This window comes from Schistocerca gregaria, chromosome X (genome assembly GCF_023897955.1).
Source record: "Schistocerca gregaria isolate iqSchGreg1 chromosome X, iqSchGreg1.2, whole genome shotgun sequence".
Taxonomy (NCBI): Eukaryota; Metazoa; Arthropoda; class Insecta; order Orthoptera; family Acrididae; genus Schistocerca; species Schistocerca gregaria.
The window spans coordinates 753,685,982-753,700,620 of NC_064931.1; the positions used below are offsets into that span (position 1 = coordinate 753,685,982).

A 14,639-nucleotide genomic window follows, 5' to 3' on the forward strand; every position below is an offset into this window, starting at 1 on the left:
CTCTCTGGGCTACAAAATCCTATTTTCCAACATAATCTCTGTCCAATGTGATAGCCCTACAATACCTTACTTGGAGAGCCTGTATGCCCACACAGCACCATTCTACCAGTCGACATTGGAGCTAATGTCTTGCTGCATCAATAACCTCCGTGACCATCCCTGTACTGCCTCTCATGGAGTGCATCCTTCACTGGGCCAAACAGATGGAAGTCGGAAGGTGCAAGGTCCGGGCTGTGGGATGGATGATGAAGAACAATCCAATCAAGTTCTGTGAACTCCTTTTGGGTGCACAGACTTGTGAGGGGCCTTGCATTGTCATGGAGAAGGAGAAGCACATTTACACTTTTGTGTCGTTGAACACACTGAAGTTGTTTCTTCAGTTTCCTGAGGGAAGCACAATACACTGCACCATGAGGGAGGACATCAAACAGAATAACCCCTTCAGAGCTCCATAAGACCACTGTCATTACCTTACCAGCTGAAGGTGTGGCTTTGAACATTTTTTTCAGAGGAGATGTGGTGTGGTGCCACTCCACATATTGCCAGTTCAAAGTGGTGAACCAATGTTTCATTGTCTATGATGTCCGCCCCTGGTAGCTGAGCGGTCAGAGCGACGGAATGTCATACCGAACGGCCCGGGTTCGATTCCCGGCTGGGTCGGAGATTTTCACCATTCAGGGACTGGGTGTTGGGTTGTCCTTATCATCATCATTTCATCCCCATCAACATGCAAGTCACGGAAGTGGCGTCAACTCGAAAGACTTGCATCAGGTAAACGGTCCACCTGATGGGAGGCCCTAGCCACATGGCATTTCCATTGCTTATGAGGATTTTCAACAAAAAATTTCCACGATCGGCCTTGTAACTTGCAGGTTTGCAGGTAGTTCTGTAGTCTTCTGTCAAGTGGTGAGGAACCTGGTGGGTACACACCTTCGAGTACAGAACTGGTGGATAAGAGTGTCAGAACTACCAACAGAAATGTCACTTGAGCAATGAGGTGTTCAACTGTGATCCATCAGTCATCTCAAATAAGAGAATCTGCACTTTTCAACAATGCAGGAGTTGCAGCTGTGTGCGGCCAGCCTGCAAGCGGGAGATCGAATATGTTTGTGCGACCTTGATGCTATGATGAGCAATGTCTCGCCCAATGACTCACCCTGCTCTTGTTCACTCCCAGGTCACTGTAGACATCCTACAAATGCCTATGAATATCTGGGATGTTCTGGTTTTCAACCAAATGAAGTTCAATGACAGCTCTCTGCTTGGAACACATCTCTGTTACAGACGTCATTTTGAAGGGTACATATAGCACAACCACCAATCAGAACTTTGTGGGACTACATGGGCTGAAGGGGGGGTATTCCACATGTCCCACAACAAATTCTACATTTTTTAAAACTGAAATTGGCTGAGAAAGAAAGTTGCGTTCCTTATTCAATGACCCTCATACGTAACTATCTTCTTCACTGTGGATTACCTCTTGAGAACATGCAAACTACTACATAACAAAAATATACATGATTATTATACCAGAAGGAAATCAAATACACACCAAATATATTTTAGAACAACAGTCTATAGAGGAAGATAATTAACACTGGTGTCACACTACACAATAATATACCAGAAGAAGTAAAAAATACTATGTATCAGGTATCCAATATTCAAAATGAAACTAAATTCTGTGCAAGAATTTCTAAATATGTAAAATAAATGTTACTTAGAAACTGAATTGTACGAGGAGGTACACAATTTTAGTTTGCCTACTATTTTGCTGACAATCTTAGATTATATGAATATCTACCTACTTACTTTCACTTCCTTTGGTAATACTAAAATATTAACTGTAATCTCATTTTGACCTTTCCAATACTAATTGTACAATTTGTTCTATACGATAAAACTGGACCAATAAAAAATAAATAAATCAAACAGGTCACACTTGGTAGGGAATGAGGGAAATCTGACACGGCAGTGGTCATTACAGTTATCCCATGCCATGTGTTACCTCTCATGTGACAGGATTGTGGTACCATATTTCAACAGCACAATGGTTGTCCAAATACAGTACGTGTGTCTATGAACTGACTGCATCATATGATCTGAGGTTTTCCCAGTGCACAGAAATCTTGAAAATTTCACAGGTATTCATCCGGGTGGTAGCATCCAACCGGCGCGACATTTTGGCAAGCAGACTTCTTGCCATCTTCAGGAGTTCCTGGAGTCTGATTGACCTCTGATGGATGTCAAATTTATATAATCTTTACCTCCCCTCCCACAACCTCCATCTTTGCACTTCCATGGAGTCCGAGGCCAGTGAAGGGGAAGCACAGCACCGGGTGGTGGAAGTAGTGCGGCACCCTGCGGCAGGTCATGGACCGCACACATTTCACGGCCACAGTCACGTGTGGAACTCTGCCGCCATGGTAACAACATGTCTTCTTCTTTAGGTATTCTGACATGATTGCCATGTAGACTGTAGTTGTGTTTTAATCACACTCCAGGCTAGATCCCAGGCCTTGCTTAACTGGAAACTGCTGTCTTTATTTATTAGCTCGTCATGCAGCTGGATCTCCACTGCCTTTTTGAGGACACAGTCCCAGAAGGTGTTCGATTGCTGTAACACCTCTGTGACACCATAGTTCATGTCATGTTCATGTGAGATGCAGTGCTCTGCCACAGCAGACTTGGTCAGCTGTCTGTTTGGTGTTCATGTTGACTGCATCACTCCTGTACTGTCCAGATGGCCTGGCCTACATACATTTTCCCATACTGGCAAGTAATGTGATACACTCTTGGTTTCCGGAGTCCTAAGTCATCCTTGAATGATCCTAATAATGTCTTTGTTTTGAGTAGAGGGCAAAACACACACTTGAAATTGTATTTTCGGAGTATTCTGCCGATGTGGTCCCGACGTATGATATAATCGCCATCACAGCCAGTTTGTCTTCTACCTTGGAAGGCTGTGGTCTCAGCTTTTTCAATCTTAAGGTGTGTTTTATCTGGCTGTTGTTGTAGTAACTGTTCATGCAGAACACAGTGAATAGGTGCTGCAATTCAGCTGTTAGACTGTCATGGTCCTAGATTTCGCGTGCTCTGTGCACCAGTGTGCTCAGGACACACACTTGCTGTGAAGGAGCATAACACCTGGAGGTATGCAGATACAAATATGTATGTGTTGGCTTATAGTAGACACTGTGTCCTAGCATACCATCTGGTCTTAGCTTGACGGGTATATCTAGAAATGGCAGCTGGTAGTTTTCTTCTACCTCCATTGTGAACTTGATATTCTGGTTCAGTGAGTTCATATGCTGCAGAAAGTCTTGCACACGATGTCGTCCGTGCAACCAGATTACAAATGTATTGTCTACATATCAAAAAAAAGTAGGAGGGCTTTTAGACTGCCAACTCGAGAACTACTCCTTCAGAAGCCTCCATAAACATATTGACCACTACCGGTGATAGTGGACAGTCCATCACTACTCCATCTGTTTGTTCATAGTAGTTCCTGTCAAACAGAAAGTATGTTGACATATGCAAAAATTCAAAAACTTTTGTTACTCGTGGTCTGAATTTTTCTCCTATGAGTCTTACGGAGTCTCTTACAGAGACCCTAGTAAAGAGGAATAACACATCAAAACTCACCATGAGGTCTTCTTGGTCCAGTCGAAAGTTTTGGAGCTGCTGGACAAAGTGCGCTGCATTTCTAATGTGGTGTTGGCATTTGTCCAGAAAGGGACTAAGCTTCGGCATCAGGTGTTTTGCTAATTCATATGTTGGTGCTACAATGTTTACAATCGGGCAGAGAGGCATTCCTTCCTTATGAACTTTACGCAGTCTGTAAAGTCTAGGAGGTGCAGCTGCTCATGGACAAAGTTTCTTCACTGTCTTATTATCTGCAAAGGTGTGGTCGAGAAGATCAATGGTCTTCCTTTACACCCTGTTGGTAGGATCATCTCCAATTCTCCTGTAGGTCATACAGTTTTTGCTTGTATACATTACGTGGCAGCAGGACTGTGCAATTCCCTTTATCTGCTACAAGGAATCCAGCCTTGAGTATGATTAAAACACTATGACAGTCTAGATGGCAATCCGCCTCTGTCAGGGCACCTAAAGAAGAAGATGCATTGTCACCACGGCGGCAGAGTTCTGCACTCGCTCATGGCCACGGAAGGTCTGCGGTCCATGATCTGCTGCGAGGTGCCGCGCTTCCCCCACTACCAGCTGTGGATCACATGGAAGTGCCAAGACAGAAGCTGCAGGAGGGGGTAAAGATTATATAAAGTCAGCATCCACCAAGAGGTCAATCAGACTCCAGGAACTCCTGAAGATGGCAAGAAGTCGGTTTGCTGAACTATCACACCTGTTGGACAAGGCCACCCAGCTGAGTATCTGAGACATTTTCATGACTGCATGATGTTGAGTTACTCCCCTTACTATCAAGATCCCCAGATCTGACCCCCACAGAACACATGTGAGACCAACTCCGACATTATTTCTGTACCACTGCCAGTATCCAGGATATCAAGGACCAATTACAACAGTTGTATGCCAGCTTGCTTCACGAGAGGATACAATGGCTTTATGACACCTCTCCCAATCACATCAGTGCCTGCACCCATGACAGAGTGGATGCCAACATCACAAAGATAAGTAGGCTCATACTGCTAAGGTCTTTGTAAATTTGACTGGATTTTGTAATCACTGAAATAACATCACATATACCATCTCAACTGATGGAGTTTCATTATGTTTCCTCCTCCCCTTCTTCACTTTTTTGTTAGGCAGTGTATTTTGAGTTTCAAATTCCTTAGTTGGAAACTTAATGCACAATTACGGGAAAAAAATAAATACTGACAATTTTAAAGTGATACTGTGTATTATAAACTTATTTTGTAATTAAAACTTCAATTTAGATACTAATATTTCATGGTATAAACCGAAAAAATGCCATCTGAGAATCACACAGGAAGCATTTATAGTACCTGATAATGGCTTGGAAAAGTTTCCATAGCCTGCAAAGTAAGTTCAACAACTTGTTTCAATACTGTTGGGTGAATTTTTAGTGCGAAGTCACCTTTTGTCAAATTGTACAGACATGCTGTTGCAGCCATTTGTACTCCAAACTGGTCAGCATGCACTATCATCCCTGGAAGCACCAGCTGAAAATTTTAAAGATCAATTAAGAATTGAGTATAAAATTCCTTATTTACCTTATTTTCTACTCCACATGACCACTATAGCATACGTCACCAAATTAGATGAAAAGCAATGGAATACAATAACAATTATAACATGGTTGTAAAAGATATCATTGAAATTATTCATAAATGACACTGAATGGGCAAACTGCACTATTGTCAAAAACAATCTAGGAATGACTTTGGAGTTGTTAGTGCATTTAGTGACTTGGAAAACAAATTGGCCACAAACAGACCCTGAGAAATATTTCAAATGAAAGGGCCCTAGTCAAATGCAAGTTCACTTACTGTTATGCATTATGAACATGCATTTACGCATTTTCTGCTCCTGTGCCCATTTTACACATATGAAAATATGAAAAAAAAGACCTAGTGTTAGAATTTACATATTTAGAGATAGCTTTTGACAATGTAAACAGGACTACACTCTTTGAAATTGTTAAGTTAGCAAGGGTAGAATACCTGTAACAAAAGGTTATCTATAACTTGTACAAAAACTAGACTGGATGCTGAGAGTCGATGGATGTGAGGGGGAAGCAGTTGTTGAGAAGGGAGTGAGACATGGTTGTAACCTATCACCAATTTTATTCACTCCATACATAGAGAAAGATGTGAAGAAAGGCAAGGAGAAATTTGGAAAGGGAATTAAAGTTCAGCGAGAAAAAAACAAAAGCTTTGAGGTTTGCTGGTGACACTGTATTTCTGACAGAGACAGCAGTGGACTTGTGAGGGCAGTTGAGCCGATGGATAACATCTGTAAAAGAGGAATATCAGCAAAAGTAAAACAAGGATAATGGGATTTAATCCAATTAACTCAGGCATTTCTGGAGAAATTAGGTTAAGAAATAAAATACTAAAAGTAGTTAATGAGTTTTGCTATTTAGGCAGCAAAATAACTGATGGTGGCTGAAGCAGAGGGGATGTAAAACGCACACTACGAATAACAAAAAAAGTATTTTTGAAAAGCAGAAATTTGTTAACATTAAATGTAAATCTAGGTGTTAGGATGTTTCTTGAAGGTGTTTATATGGAATGCAGTCTTGTATGGAAGTGAAATGTGTATGATACACAGTTGAAACAAGGAGAGAATAGAAGCTCTTGAAATGTAACTAACCTAAGGACATCACACACATCCATGCCCGAGGCAGGATTCGAACCTGCGACCGTAACAGTCACGCGCCTAGAAGCGCTAGACCACCGCAGCCAGCATTGCAAAGTCATATGAAATGGAATGCGCATGTCAGGTTGGTAGTAGGGAAGGTGAATGCTCGATTCCATTTTACTGGCGGAATTTTGGGAAAGTGTAGCTAATCTATAAAACAGACGGTGTATAAAATGCTAGTGTGACCCAGTCTTGAATACTGCTCAAGTGTTTGGGATTCCCACCACATTGGGTTGAAGGAAGACATCGAAACAAATCAGAGTCATGCTGCTAGTTGTGTTACTGGTAGGTTTCATTCGCACGCAAGTATTATGGAGATACTTTGTAAACTCAAGCGAGCTTAAGGACAGTTGTTTTTCCCTTTATCTATCTGCAAATAGAACAGGAGAGGAATTGACAAGCAGTGGTGTGTGGTAGCTTCTGTCATGCACTGTATGGTAGCTTGAGGAGTATGTACATAGATATAGATTTAGAAACAGGTAAACATCTTAACTCAGTATCCATTTGAAATAAACCAGAACATATCACAAATACTGATCACTAGCAAGTGTCCCCAGAGCCATCTGTTATTAAATTCCAAAACTATTTTGTTTTTCACTGTGAAATTAATACAAGTCCCACCTTGTCCTCCCTAGTACAGAACCTACATACACTCATGGGCAAAGAGATCAAAGGCACAGAAATGTGTCAGATGGAATGTTAATTACAGTGAATGCAAACTTCCAGGATGAATTAATCACAAGAATGTGTCACGTTGCCAGTCATCTAAAAAAGTGTTACAAGATGCCACCTTTCAGGAGGTTTCTTACTCTCTTCTCTTCTGCCAAAAAGTGACTCATAAGTTTCAGCAGCATCAATCCTGTAACAGCTGCATGGAGACACACAAGTCATCAGCTAGGGAAAGTTATCTCAGTGTGAATGAATGGAGGAAATACTCTACCATGGCAATATTGAACAAACCATCCCAGTATTGCTCCCTGATTTGAGAACAGAAATGTGAGACAGTTTCTGAATTGAGTGTATCATTCCTTTGTTTGTCCTGTCCTGCAGGCATCTGTACATTTAGAGAGCATAATATGCTGTGGTTCATGGTGTGGGTTCCTGTAGTCATGTCCTAGTTCATGAACCATGGGCAATGTATGAGTGGCCAAGTAAGTGGTCCCGACAGTCGGGATATCAGTTACTTTGGAATAAGGCTGGGCATCTCTGACATATTCTGACTCGTGGTCACCTTTGTGCTCATACGGCAAAGACTACCAAATCCACCGGTTAGTCTCTCAGCCATTAGGGGTAAAACCCAATGGGACTCGGGGCAAGTAAGGCTAGCAACCTGCTTCCCTGGTACTTTAAATATGATGCTGGCAACAATCAGAGCAAAATGCCTCGGACGTTTGGAGGTGACGGAGTCCCACCTCTAACTGACAAGCCAGGGACTCCTAAGATACGACTTGGCAAACAAATGGTAATGAGATGGGGAGCTATTAATATCAATGGGGGCTACTCTGGGAAGAAGGCAGAGCTGGCAGAGGCTGCAAGTAAGACGGGGCTGGACGTTTTAGCCGTTAGTGACATTCGGGTAAGGGGTGAGAAAGAAGAGGAAGTGGGATAATACAAGGTCTACCTGTCAGGAGTCAAAGCAGGAATAACACAATGGGGCGTAGGGCTTTACATCAGGAAAGAAATGGAACCCAGTGTAGTTGCAATAACGTATGTAAACGAATGACTGATGTGGGTAGATTTGACAGTGTCTAGCAAGAAAATTAGGATTGTGTCAGTATATTCGCATTCTGAAGGGACAGATCAAGATAAGATGGATAGTTTTTATGAGGCACTCAGTGATGTAGCTGTTAAAGGACAAGGACAGTGTTCTGCTGATGGGTGATTTTAATGCCAGGACTGCAAATCGAACAGAAGGGTATGAAAAGGTTATGGGTAAATTTGGAGAGGATATGGAGGCCAACAGGAACGGGGAAACAACTCTTGGATTTCTGTGCCAGTATGGGCTTCATAATCACAAACTCCTTTTTTAAACATAAGGACATTCACCGGTACACTTGGTAAGGCAGGGGAACCAGATCTGTCATTGACTATATAATAACAGATCAGGAATTCAGGAAGGCTGTTAGGGACACACGTGTATTCAGGGGATTCTTTGATGACACTGATCATTATTTAATCTGCAGTGAAATTGGGATTGTGAGGCCAAAAATGCAGGTCAGGTCCATATGTAGGAGGATAAGAGTGGAGAAACTTCAGGATAAGGAAATCAGGCACAAGTACATAACAGCGATCTCAGAAAGATACCAGTTAGTTGAATGTAGTCAATTACAGTCATTGGAAAGGAATGGACAAGGTACAGGGACACAGTAAGAGAAGTGGCTAAAGAATGTTTTGGAACAGTAGTGTGTAAAAGTAGGATGAAGCAAACAGCTTGATGGACTGACACAGTCAAGGTAGCCTGTAAAAGGAAAAAGAAGGCTTATCAAAAATGGCTACATGCTAGAACTCAGGTAGACAGAGAAAGTAATGTTGAAGAAAGAAACAAAGCCAAACAGATAATTGCAGCATCCAAGAAGAAATCTTGGGAAGGCTTTGGAAACAGGTTGGAGACTATGGGTCAAGCCGCTGGAAAACCATTCTGTAGTGTAATTAGCAATCTTCAAAAGGGAGGTAAGAAGAAAATGACAAGTATTTTGCACAGGTCAGGAAAACTGCTGGTGAATCCTGTGGATGTCTTGGGCAGATGGAGGGAATATTTTGAAGAGTTGCTCAATGTAGGTGAAAATACAATCATTAATGTTTCAGATTTTGAGGTAGAATGGGATAGGAATGATGATGGAAATAGGATCACATTTGAGGAAGTGGAGAAAATGGTCAATAGACTGCAGTGCAATAAAGCAGCTGGGGTGGATTAAATTAAATCGGAACTCATCAAATACAGTGGAATGTCAGGTCTTAAATGGCTACACAGGATAATTGAAATGGCCTGGGAGTCGGGACAGGTTCCATCAGACTGGACAAAAGCAGTAATCACACCAATCTTTAAACATGGAAACAGAAAAGATTGTAACAACTACAGAGGTATCTCTTTAATCAGCGTTGTGGGTAAAATCTTCTCAGGTATTGTTGAAAGGAAAGTGCGAGTATTAGTTGAGGACTAATTGGATGAAAATCAGTGTGGGTTTAGGCCTCTTAGAGGTTGTCAGGACCAGATCTTTAGCTTAAGCCAAATAATGGACAAGTGTCATGAGTGGAACAGGGAATTGTATCTATGCTTTATAGATCTAGAAAATGCATATGACCGGGTTCCCAGGAGGAAGTTATTGTCTGTTCTACGAGATTATGGAATAGGAGGCAAACTTTTGCAAGCAATTAAAGGTCTTTACATGGATAGTCAGGCAGCAGTCAGAGTTGACGGTAAATTGAGTTCATGGTTCAGAGTAGTTTCAGGGGTAAGACAAGGCTGCAACCTGTCTCCACTGTTGTTCATATTATTTATGGATCATAGGTTGAAAACACTAGACTGGCTGGGTGAGATTAAGATGTGCGAACACAGAATAGGCAGTCTTGCATATGCGGATGACTTAGTTGTGATGGTAGATTCGATTGAAAGTTTGCAAAGTAATATTTCAGAGCTTGATCAGAAATGTAAGGACTATGGTATGAAGATTAGCATCTCCAAAACGAAAATAATGTCAGTGGGAAAGAAATATAAACGGATTGAGTGCCAAATAGGAGGAAAAAAGTTAGAGCAGGTGGACGGTTTCAAGTACTTAGGATGCATATTCTCACTGGATGGCAACATAGTGAAAGAACTGGAAGCAAGGTGTAGCAAAGCTAATGCTGTGAGTGCTCAGCTACGATCTACTCTCTTCTGCAAGAAGGAAGTCAGTACCAAGACTAAGTTATCTGTGCACCGTTCAATCTTTTGACCAACTTTGTTGTATGGGAGCGAAAGCTGGGTGGATTCAGGTTACCTTATCGACAAGGTTGAGGTTATGGATATGAAAGTAGCTAGGATGATTGCAGGTACTAGTAGATGGGAACAATGGCAGGAGGGTGTCCACAATGAGGAAATCAAAGAAAAACTGGGAATGAACTCTAGAGTAACAATTTTATGATTACAAATAACAACAAAAGAGATATTTAGAACAAAATGGTTTCAACATTTGGTTCATATGATTTACTGAAAATACAGTACAATGAATTGTTTTATTCCTCTTCTACATTTAATGAAATGATACTGCTCATTTATTGCTGCTGTGCTCTCAAATTGTGAGTCACGAAAAATAAGCAGAATATTACGCAGAATCTGCAGTCTAATTATCAATCCTAGAATTTCATGTTACAATCAGAAATTCATTGGATTCGAATGATTGATTGTAAGTACCACCCTGCATACACTGAGGTGACAAGTCATGGAATACTGATATGCTCATATACAGATGGCAGTAGAATTGCATACATAAGGTATAAAAAGGACGGGCTATTTGTGGAGCTGTCACTGCATTCCAAGCTGAGATGCCAAGCAAGAAGGAGCATGCTTCTGCTGCTGCTGCAAAGGGTGCGGTGGATAGCTGTGCAGCAGAACAGCCTCAGGCGATTGAGCACGCCCCATTGATGGCCACATCCAGCCCCCCATTTACAACAACCGAGCTCAGAAGCATGGACTCTGGTTCAGTATTCAGATTTTCATGTGCTTTCGGTGCCAGAGCTATATGCTATCATGCAAAACCCGGCCAGAGGTGGCGCCTACCCTGCACGAGAGGCAGACAAAAAAGCATTATGTGGCTTTCAAAGATTCCAGGTGGCCACTGCACTGTGAGGCACAGCCAGTAAAAAGGCCAGTGTACTGCTGGCAGATCTGCCAGGCCTGTTGAAGCAAGAGAACACTGCCGTGCTGCAGGTGGCCCCAAAGGGTGAATGCATGACCACGCTTGGCTTCTCGAGCAGCCAATGTCCTGCTGGTTGCTCCAGCAGTCATGGACAGTCGAGAGGCTATGGCCCTGCCAGTATATGTCCCACCGGGCTTGACAAATCAAGCCATCAATGCCATGCTGCGAGCACCCAATGAACAAGGAGTTCAAGGGGCCACTGAAATTGTGGAGTCAAGCCTCGGCGACGTCATACACAATGAAGACAAAATGGAAATTTCACTGCCATTACAAAAGAAACATTGGAGGATAATGAGTCCACCACATTCTGCAATTCTGCTGACAGGTGACAGCAGATGAAGGAGCCACCCATGCCTGAGGGTGCAACCACTGTCACCACGGCTCATAAAAGTGAAGAAGACAAGTTTGTTGTTTTGAAATGGAGGCACACGGCTCAAGCAAAGAAGCTAGAACCAGTGCAGCTTCTGCAGACAAATACTTCTTTTTCAGGTATTCCAGCAGAGCAAGGCACCATGGATGGAGCACAACCACAGGCTAGGAGGTCACCCACCCCTCCATCAGTCACAGTACTCTCGGTAGTCATTTACAAGTCCTTCCTTGAGAAGTTCAAGAAGATAGAATCCTCTTCAACTTATTTCTTCTCTCAGAACAATTGTTGTAATTCATCATGTACTTCATTATTTAATGTGTCACATATTGTATCAAACCGAAATTGTTTTACATTACAGTTTTACTGAACTAATACCTTTCATTTTAGTCCTAAATCAAATATTAACAATTGTCATCTTTGAAAATTGAAATACGCTGTAGTTGCACTATTTTTAAATTTTTGGTCCCACAAAAATTTCACAGCCACACATATTTATCTTTGTACCTGACAATGGCATAAGCCAAATATCAGTTTGTAAAATAATAAATATTGTAGAATATTACTCCAATGTCAAGTGAATTTACATTCCTGAGGTATAATTTGGTAAAACACTAAACATCTGCCTGACATACTGTGTGTTAGCACATGTAGTACTTACAGTGTAATAGTCCCCTAAATAAAAGTTACTGTGTTGTTGTACATTCTAATGTTATTCATCGAAGGGTAAAGCTGGAGGGGGGGAGGGCAATTATTATTATTATTATTATTATTATTATTATTATTATTTTAACAGATCATGACGAAGAGCCCGATAATATGATCACTGTGGGTCTTCATACTAAACTACTCCAGTGAGGATACACCAAAACTGAAGTATCATGTCAACATGCTGCTGAAGTATCATGTCAACATGTCAAGTGTGCATATTGTTCCATTCAGCTGTCTTTTAATCACTTCATTGAAACTCTACATTTGACTTCAATGATGGATAGGGAAGAATGTAAGGCAACACAGTGGCTACAACACATACCAGACACATTAATGTGACACTGCCTATGTTAAATGTCAACATATAATAACCACTCATAAGTGGCAGTTGGAAGCACTAACAGTGAAGGTATACAAAACATGTCAGGTGGGTTCAAAAAAAACAGTGCAGTTGTTGCCTTAGTGTAGAAATTGATCAATTTATCTGATATCCAACAGCATGATTGTTGGCTCTCGGGCCAGGTATGGAAGCGTTTCCAAAATGGTTAATTTTGTAAACTGTTTGCATGCTGCCATGATTAAAGTATACCACGCATCACAAAATGACGTTATCCAAAACATGTGCCATGCAAATGTGCCACCCATGGACCAACTGTGATGCCTATGGACCATAGAGGGCAGGGTTGAACATCTGTGGAGATGTGTAAGGGCAAATAAATGTGCAAATGTTATGCAACTGACCACCCAGATGAACCAAGGGGCTACCAGGCTACCAACTGTCTCCCCTCAATGACTGTTCCGTGAACATTGTTGCATATGGGCTTCTGCAGAAGGCACCTGGTTCACTGGCAATGAAGACTGGAATCTGCGTGTCAGTACAGCAACTGGACACCCACAGAGTGACAAGAAATGACATTTGCAGATGAATAACATTTTATTCTCCACCAGAAAGTAAACACCCTGCAACAATCATTGGAAGAGTACAGGCCACAGGAGGGAATGTTTTTATGACATCCTCTGGGTGATCTCATCATTCTGAGAGGCACAATGGATGAACACAAGTATGCATCTATCCTTGGGAACCATGTCCACCCCTACACACAGTTTGTTTTCCTCAGCATGATGGCATCTACCAGCAGTGTCACACAGTTCGCAGTGTATGTGCATGGTTCGAAATGCACCAGGATGATTTTACTGTATTCCCCTGGCCACCAAACTCCCTGGATTTAAACCTAATTGAGAATCTGCGGGACCACCTCGATTGGGCTGTTTGTGCCACAGATCCTCAACCAAAAAAGCCTAGTGCAGGTGGACATGGCACTGGATTTGGCATGGTTCCACATCCCTGTCAATACTTTCCAGAAATTCATGGACTCTCTTCCTGCATGTCTGAGAGGACATCACATTAATGTGACTGGACAGTGTATTATGGGGAATATGACTCTGTAACTACTGAGTGTCTTGTTCCAAGAAAATGTTTAGCTTTTAGTTTTTTCTCACTTAATGCTCTTGTTAACCTGCTTCTCTCAATTGTCTGTTAAAAAGTATTGTTTCATCAGTGACTTGTGTGTCTATAGTCTTTACATAGAACTACAAACATTGGTTATATACAAATGCAGATTTACATATAACTGATGTTCATGGATGGTTGAACAGACACATATCTACATTTTAAAATCATTTTATTTACTTTTAGCTGCAACCTTTAGTCCTTCCATGGTACGAATCCTTCATCCATGCTCATTATCCTCTATTGTTCCTTATGTATTGCTCCTGCTCCTACCCAACCACTGCCTTCCTACATGCAATCTGCAACTACTTATTCCATTTTTGTAGCCCTTCCTCAACCCTTGTGTTTTCTTTTGCATGTACATTGGAATCTCTCTCTCTCTCTCTCTCTCTCTTTACGCGTGTGTGTGTGTGTGTGTGTGTGTGTGTGTGTGTGTGTGTGTGTGTGTGTGTGCATGTGTGCGTGTGTGTGTGCGCGCTCACTCTGCAAGCCCTCAACATTACTCCTATTAAGGAAGAAGCTTATAAGCTTATTAATAATTTGGCACACAAGATTGTTTCCCAGTCTTTGTAATAAATGGGCGCTTTTTGTCTTCCACAAAGTTAGCTCTCATTTTAATATTTCCTATCTTTATTGACATGTTATTACAAGTGAAATGCAGGACAGCTGCTGCTTCCACAATTTAGAAGTAATAGTCCCTATGTTGGCAAAATGTTTACATCGAAGACTCTTAGCCAATCTCTTGTGATCTTTCAACACATAAAATTTACTATTCAGCATCAATTTCTATGTG

At 41.6% G+C, this 14,639-nt stretch overlaps 1 protein-coding gene across 1 annotated transcript in view; it reads right to left on the reverse strand.

Annotated features, from left to right (window-relative positions):
* LOC126298194 (protein zyg-11 homolog B-like) overlaps positions 1–14,639 on the reverse strand; it is a 224,423-nt gene that overhangs the window by 46,983 nt on the left and 162,801 nt on the right. The window contains exon 8 of the mRNA XM_049989502.1: positions 4,986–5,162. Coding sequence (XP_049845459.1) covers positions 4,986–5,162 — 177 coding nt within the window. The remainder of the gene's footprint in view (positions 1–4,985; positions 5,163–14,639) is intronic.